This window comes from Eurypyga helias, unplaced genomic scaffold, assembly GCF_000690775.1.
Source record: "Eurypyga helias isolate BGI_N326 unplaced genomic scaffold, ASM69077v1 Scaffold27790, whole genome shotgun sequence".
Classification (NCBI taxonomy): Eukaryota; Metazoa; Chordata; class Aves; order Eurypygiformes; family Eurypygidae; genus Eurypyga; species Eurypyga helias.
Genome location: NW_010225444.1, coordinates 1 through 8,236, shown reverse-complemented (window position 1 = coordinate 8,236; position 8,236 = coordinate 1). Strand labels below are relative to the sequence as shown.

Genomic DNA, 8,236 nt, shown 5'->3' with positions numbered 1-8,236 from the left:
GTCGGCAAACTTGCTGAGTAATGTGCCCAGATTTGGGGTCCTCAGTATGAGGGAGACATGGACAAACCAGAAGGAAGTAAACAGGAGGCCTCTACGCCACTTACAAGGACCCACTATGAAAGCAGAGGCTGAGGGGGTTGGGTTTGCGTAAGTTGGAGGAAAGCAGACGAAGGGATTTGACTACAGTCTTCCACTGCCTAAAGGGAAGCTATGAAGAAGACAGAGTCAGACCCATCTCAGAGGTGCACAGTAAAAAGGCAAGAAGCAACAGTCACAAGCTACAACAGGGAAATTCCAGTGGTACAGAAGGAAGAAATTCTTCACCATGAGCGCGATTAAGCACAGCCACAGGTGTCCACAGAGGCTGCAGATATTCCTTTTAGATATTTCAAGAGAACTGGACAAGGCCCAAGAAACCTTATGTAACTTTGAAGCTAGCCCTGCTTTGAGGAAACAACTGGACTAGAAGATGCCTGTATTACCTTCCAGCCTATATTTTTCTGTGATTCACTTTACCACAATGGTATCACAGTGGTTGATTTAAGCATTTTAGACCGTAACTCATATTTTCAAAGAACAGCTTTCCACACCTACCCAGAAGGTTTGACTCAGACTGCTTCACGCTGAACAAAGTAAAATTTTCCCAGAAAAGAATCTATTCTTTAGAATCTATTAGGACATTATTATTTTCTATAATGCAAGTTGTAAAAAGAAGGTAAATTGTTCCTGTAACTTTAAATCCAGGGAACAGTTTTAAAACAGCATTATTTTTTACCCAATTATCTGGAAAGTATTTATCCACTATCTCTCTCATTTTTGCTTGTTGAGTGTGAAGAATGGAAGGCTCAAAATACAATATCACATAGAGCATAGCAGCCTGAGTAGCCAGGGCAGTGCTGCGGTGTTCTGGTAATGGATACGCCGAAACCTAGGAAAAGGGAACAAACCAAAACTGACTATAACATAATGCAACAGAAACCACTTGCTAATGTTACGGTACACATTAAAGAGTACCATATATAGATACTGGGAGGGAAGGAGGACATGTGGGTAAGCTGGACACACCTATACATGCAGTATGTTTACCAGATAAATTTTACAAACTATAGAAGTTGACTGTGTAGATGCCTGCTAAATTTAACAGGACATAGTAAGACATCACTGTGCAGTAAATGAGCCAAAAAATGGATGAATCAAAAGGCTTAAGATGAGTTGAAAGGAGCAGAGTCAGAAATCAGTATTTCATTACAACTGGGTATGTTTAGTTCATGTCATATAGAAACACGTATTCATTTAACTGAAGCAATAGGCAATTAGGATGCAGATAATTTAGTTATTCACCAATTCCATGCACCAGCAAGACTAGAAAGATTCAAATTATCAACTGAATTTTAATTTTAAAAACACACAGGATAGTATATTAAAGACCTCCACGCTAACAAAAAAAGATGGCATCAAAATCATATTCAACGAGACATAATGATTTGTTATTAGGAAAACAGCTCTCTGATTTTGCTTAGTAACATTCTATTTTTACCTAATTTTGTTTGATTATGTTATCAGGTTAAGTGTTCAGACTAGTAAGAAAAAATAGGAGGCTTCTGCCCACTGCCATCAAGAATAAGCTGCAAGTCAAAGGAGATGACGCCCCAGACATACCATAATTTAGTAAAATAGGCTGTATTCAGTTTGCTGAATATTTCTACCCTACTTCTTGTACTACATTTGGAAAAAGTACACAGATTGGTACAGAAACTTTAATGTTTTTCATTATCAACTCTAAGCATTGCAAAATAAAAATCACAATTTTTAGTATTATTTTAATGCAAAGGCAATAAACCAACAATACTATATAAAAGAGGAAAAGTAATTTTGAGACAATGATTGAAGTAAGACTTTTAAGTACGTTACAAGAGCACAGTCTCACAAACACCTCACAGTTTCCTATCACAGACATACGTTACGTGAGTACAAAATACAAACTGAATGTCACAGTAACTTACCTGGTTATAAATGTCATCTGACCGTAAGCGGCCAATGACCATGCTAATGAATGTTTCACTTATGGGTACCCTGCTGAAGTAACTTTCAGGGTAGTTTGGAGGTCTTTTAGCTCCAGGCTGGCTTGAGTATCCAGTGCTTCGAAGCAATTTACAGATATCATCTAAATTGGAATCAGCTGAGGATCGGGCTGCACTGTTTTACAAAAGAAAGAACAGAAACTGAGCGGTATGACCTAACCATTTCATCTTGTCCCTCCCCTTGTAACCATGCCTTTCCTCTATGAAAATGATTGAATTCTAAGGTCTTGGAGATTTTTGTTGTTTAATCCATGAATATAATGTTCACTGTATTATTATAGGAAGACACTGTAAGTGTTCATACTGCAATCTCGGGTAAGCACACAGAGCACAAACCAAAAAACTAACTTTAGTCAGGAACAAAAATAAGTAGCTTTATATTCAGAGGAGTTTTGGTCTGTTCTGATTTCCCCCACCCCATGCCCAATTTCCAATTTCCTGTTGTTTATCCACTTCTGCATTCCAGAGTTAAGGAACCCTCTCTCACTCGGAAGAATTCGCAGTGATACCCTTTCAGACCCTACCTGTCCTATAACAATGCTGCTGACCTACCCTGGAACTCCCATTATTGATCTGACTAATCCATAACTACAAGAAGTATTACATTTGTCATCTGGATACTCAGGACTTCTCACTAAGGTTTGCTCGCACATTTGGGAACCTGCAATACTTTCAAAGTTTTAACATTGCAAGTGCCAGCTACATCTCACAGTTTATTTGTCAGTGGACTTCAAATTTCTATTGTGACAGCATGAAAAGTGTTAGTCCAGTTAAGCAGCTAGATGTGGAAAACCAGCTAATGCAAGGAGTTCTATTAACATGCAGAGAGCTCCACAGAATTATCAGTCTACCTGTATGGTAAAAAAGTTGCTGATATTTCCATTTATCTTAATTCAATAACCTAGTTAACTGAATATATTGCATGTTACAACCTTTCAGCCCTGAGCGCTCCTGAAAACCAATAAACATTACCTGTATCTGTAGTAGGAAACCAACATTCTTTCTCTGACTTCTCCTTCAATCTTCTGGTCAATGACCAGTAGCATGACTCCATATAAATAGAGTGCTTCACACTGTTTAGAAAAAGGAAGAATGAAGGGAAGAAATCATATAAACCCAATTTTGTAATAAGATGTGAAGACAAATGTGCTGGCAAACCAATCCAATGCAACTACATAGTCAGTGCAATATGAAGAATGGCAGGCTGTGTATTTTTGGTCTTTGTCCTCCTAGAAGTGTGTCATAGCATTTCCATACATTCCAGTACATTCAAATCTCTGTCTAGTTTGGTACTAAATCAGTTGGTTCATTTTCTACTATTACAGAACTGTTCAATACTTACTAGAAGCTGTTTTCCATCTTCATTAAGGAGGACTGTTTCTAAAGTTTGCTGAATGTAAATTCCTTCATTGAGGTCGTCTAAATATCTAGGAATGATACAGAGTTGGTCATTGACTATTTTGCTCTCTAATCATTATGTCCTCAGAATGCAATTGGCCAATTTTTGTGAAAGTCAGACACATCAGAACATTTCCCTAGTAAAAGTAGCACGCAGTTTTTCAAAGAAGAGATGCTCTACTATGAAATAAGAGACTGGAACTCCTAGCTAGAGCCAACCATTTGGCAAAAGCCTCCTTCCATATCCTGATGGTGTACGTGAAAGATGCTACAGAATACTTTGTAGCTTACGGCTAACATCCTCTTAGTCTTCTTATGGAAATTGCAATTTAGAAGGTAGAGCTAGAAATAGAGTACATTCATCTCAATTAACCGATTTCTTCCTATCAAATGATTTTCCAGTAACATTACTTGCTAATAATTAAGCTTTTCATACAAGATTTATAATAAAACCAATCCTTATGCTGAAGATTAACTGGATTTTTTCTTAGCATATCTCACGAGCCTTTCATATTGGTGTTTTACAGGGAAGAGTAGCAAACTTGAGGATATAGCAAGTCCACTGAAAATTTAAGTTCAGGAAAATAATGCCAATGAAAGTTAAAGAAAACTACCTGCCATTTGGTTTTGCAAGGCCACAAAAAACTTAGTTTAATAATATAAGTCTCCTTTTATTAAAAACATCTTCAAGACAATCTCTAAGGTAAAGACATAAAACAAGCTCTAGCTTACAGTTGAGGAAACGAAGTAGAGAGGTTTAATGTTTTCAAGTCATATATTAAGTTGGCAACAGTAGGAGTACAAGTTAGTGTCCACTCCAGCAATCCAGGCTTCCATGTCCACAGGAGTATGTTTCAATGGCAAGCACATTGGGTCTCGAAGGAAAAAGCTTCTCCTTTCCTCACTAAGACTGAACAGCACTCTAGTCCTCAAGAAAATCCACATGTACTGAAGACACCGTACCTGTTCAAATCTACAATGTATTTATGTACGCTCTGAAAAGCTAGATAAAATCTTGTCAAAATTTCAATGTTGTTTTCCCGAAATTCTTCGTCTAAATCCAGTAACTCAGGTTTGGCTTCCAGTTTGCCTTCGCATGTCTCAGGGCCCTAAGAAAATGAATTAATCTTTAGAGACAGTATTTGACTTTCACCTCTGTTTGACTTCTCTCCAGTAGGACACAAACCACGTACAACCACCACCGTGCCCACAGCACCAGAATTAACATTTCTTACTACAACAAAGATCTGTAGTTTTCCAAGCTACTTTATGACTGCACATTGATTCCATGAAGAGGACTTTTACACTTTGTTACAATTTGCAATGATTTTAAATATGATTTATCCTATATAACCAATGGAAAGGAACAGTAAACCCTTTGGGTAAAAGCCCCAGTGCATCCAAAGCCACTATGAATCATCTACTGCTAACTACCTTCTTGATGGACTTTTTCCTTTACACATTCAATCCAATTGATTTTTCAGATATAAATCATAATATTGAGGCCTCACAAAGCTTAGTACCTTCTTATATATTTAAACTGTTTGAAAGTATTAGACCTGTCTTGGTTTCCCCCCATCCCCCCCCAAGACTCTGGATCTAGCTCAGCACTAGTCCCCCAAATTAATGAAGAAACTATGTCATTAACAACCGTGGGAGAAAAAGCGTTGGGATGAAGAGCCTGATTTCCTTAAAGCAATGCTACAAACTTCTCTAAACATTTACCACTGTCAATATTTCTCATAACCACCATTTGGTCTTATCATCCCCATCTAAATGAAAATACCATTAATGTTTAATTGAAAATATTATCATAATTTAATCAAAAATAGTGTTAACGCCATTCCACAGACCACTTATGACAGCATGAGGTCATGGCTTAAAAGAATGCAGTCAATACAAACTATAAAAATAGCTTAAAATACAGTTAAAATCAAATATCCAGCTTAATGCCCAGCTAACAATTTTTGTATGCTTTTAAAAATGCTCTTCTGCTTCTTTTTTTGTGCAAAATACTCACATAAAAACAATATAAAAGCAGGCCCCAAACTGCCTATGAAGTTCAAATGCACAAACAGCCTGAATTTTCAAAATCTCAAACCTCTTCTCTTCAGGTAGTTCCAAGAATCATGAATACAGAAATGGAGCATTTGCAGTGCAAATATCTGTAAATTCACTAATCTCTGCTGTTTGTCTTCTATGGATTATAGGGTGATTACTCCAAAAAGAAGCAGCATTGTTGTGCTTCCTTAATATTAAAAAAAAAAAAAAATCTTATAATTTCAAGGATAATTGTATTTCTCACAAATTTTCAATTTTAAATTTTCAAGTAATTTGTGTAAAAAGACTTCTAACAAGCACTTAGATCTAGAGTTATCTGGGAAATCATCTGTGCTCAGGGTTTTCAGTACCCAAGGCTCACAGCTAGTGCTTGACATTTACAAACCTTACCAAGGAAAAAAAAGAAATCTCCCCCTCCCCCAGCTTTATTAACATTTCTTGTATTGTACAGTTGAGACAAAGTCAAATTAGTATCTGCAGTTCCTTCTTAATTATGCTGCAGAATTACAGAGGAAAACAGTTACTGCAAGAAGCTTAATTTTATAAGGGAAATAAGGGCTTTTCATGGACACTGCTCTTTGATTTATTTGTTTATTCAGTGCATGTGTCAAGTCTAGTGAATGAACAAACACAGTACTGTCAAACAGGAAAGCAGAAAGCAGTTTTCATGGCTGAAAAGACTAAACTACAGATAACCAAAGGAAGATGGGCATACTGCCCACAGTACTGCTCCAAAGGAAAACAACCAACTGCACAGGCTCAGAACCTGCTGGTGAAAGTATACAGTAATGTTCCTGCAGGAAAAAATAGTACTAGTAATAACGACTAAAATAAAAATAAACACACAGATTCCAATACTGAAGGAAGCTGGGAGGGGACTTTTTACAAGGGTCTGTAGTGACAGGACAAGGGGTAATGGGTTTAAATTGAATGTGGGGAGGTTTAGATTCGATATCAGGAAGAAGCTCTTCACGGAGAGGGTGGTGAGGCACTGGAACAGGTTGCCCAGAGAATCTGTGGATGCTCCATCCCTGGATGTCTTCAAGGCCAGGCTGGACGAGGCTTTGAGCCACTTGGTCTAGTGGAAGGTGTCCCTGCCCATGGCAGGGGGGTTGGAACGAGATGATCTTTAAGGTCCCTTCCAACCCAAACCATTCTGTGATTCTAAGTTCTACATAATCAGTACCCACCAAAGTTCACAGGCCAGATGACTCATCAAACATTTTAAAAGGTGTAGGTGGGACTGCTTTTGAATGCACTTAAACCCGCTAGCCCTTTCTTGCCCTGATACTCTCAGTGCAGGTAACGGTTACACTTATATTCTGCCTAGGGGTCTAAGCACAGAACCTTCCCTAGACTGTTTCTGCTCACTGAAATGAGTAAGATGAGGCTGAGCATGATCAGAAGTATATAAAATACATGACAGCCCAGAAGTGGAACATTAGCATGCAAGCATATCCCAATTGCTATCTCAGTTTGGTGAAATTTTGGTAAAAACCAAGCAAGTAAGAAGTTGTAATAGCCAATTTTGAAGAATGCTAGTGATAAACACAATAGTCAGGAATGGCTGTTTCATAACCTGAAGCACCCTCATGCAGGACAGCAATGCTTTAAGGAGAAGTTTAACAATAAAAGGATTTACCTTAAAATAACTGAAATCAAATATTATATCCCCATACTTCTGCTGGTCAGCCTTGTCCTTTAGCCTGAAAACACCAGGAATAAATTCAGAAAGTCTCAGAAGTTCTGCAATGATGGCATTTCCACAGGAGACAATCCGAAGAATTGCCTGACCACAGAGATTGTTTTCAGCTAGAAAATCAACCATTGTGGAGCTTGACGTGATAAAGCAGCGTAAGTCCTGCAGTCGGATTCTGGTCCTTAGTCTTTAGGTTATTTGAAGAAGAAAGCCTGATGAGAAAACTAGCTGCGCCACTAATAACCTGTAAAAACAAACCCACACACGTTCAGAATGGTTCATAGTCACCTTTTTGATAGTTTAATCTATGTGGATTTTTAAGCATACTCTCAAATCTTTCAATTTATGAAACCTAAATTATCCACAGCTTTGTAAAATGAATAAATAACGCAGTGAATTCCTCTCCAGCACATACACTGTTGAACTCGGTCACCTACATGACCAGGCAGGCAAAGCATGACCTTTTGTACCAGAAAAGTTGAAGGGAACTGTCAAAGAATGAAACAATCGCAAACAGTGAAGCGACTGAAACCACACGTGGAGAGGGCAGCGAGGAAAGCAAACCCATGCTACAAGCTGTATTTATAATAGCCACTTAAAAATACAACCAAAGCGACTGCAATAAGCTTCAGCAACGAGGAAAACTTTTATAGCAAATGGAAACAGTACAGTTCTGGTGCTTTATTTGTTGCTGAAGGGTTAGCTTCCGTGCTGTATTTCCTGGTCACGGTTTTTATTTACTGACCAGTCTCCTGCAAGATACAGAGCGCAGCACTACTAAAAAGCAGCTTTTACTTTTAGAAGCACTTATGGGAAGTTAGGAGTTGACTTTTCAGCAATAACCCGCCAAACCACCAAAAAAAATTCAAGATGGCAGTGCCTCTCGTGCCCCGGAGGAGAACCGGGAGCCGGCCCTCCCACCAAGCCCGGCGCAAGCATCAGCGCTGCACCGAGTCCCCCCGCGGGGCCCAGGGCGGGCTCCAGACCCCCAGCAGAC

General features: G+C 38.6%; 1 protein-coding gene across 1 annotated transcript; it reads right to left on the bottom strand.

Moving 5' to 3' along the window:
• Nucleotides 1-775: 775 nt before the first annotated feature.
• On the bottom strand, nt 776-7,368 carry LOC104508020 (WASH complex subunit strumpellin-like; the record flags this gene model as incomplete). The annotated part of the gene is made up of 6 exons (XM_010149493.1): nt 7,183-7,368; nt 4,443-4,588; nt 3,424-3,508; nt 3,054-3,154; nt 2,004-2,196; nt 776-928 (listed from the first exon to the last, which is right to left on the bottom strand). Coding segments are annotated over exons 1-6 (864 nt in total), but the record flags the coding sequence as incomplete, so codon positions are not given.
• Between the last annotated feature and the right edge of the window lie 868 nt (nt 7,369-8,236).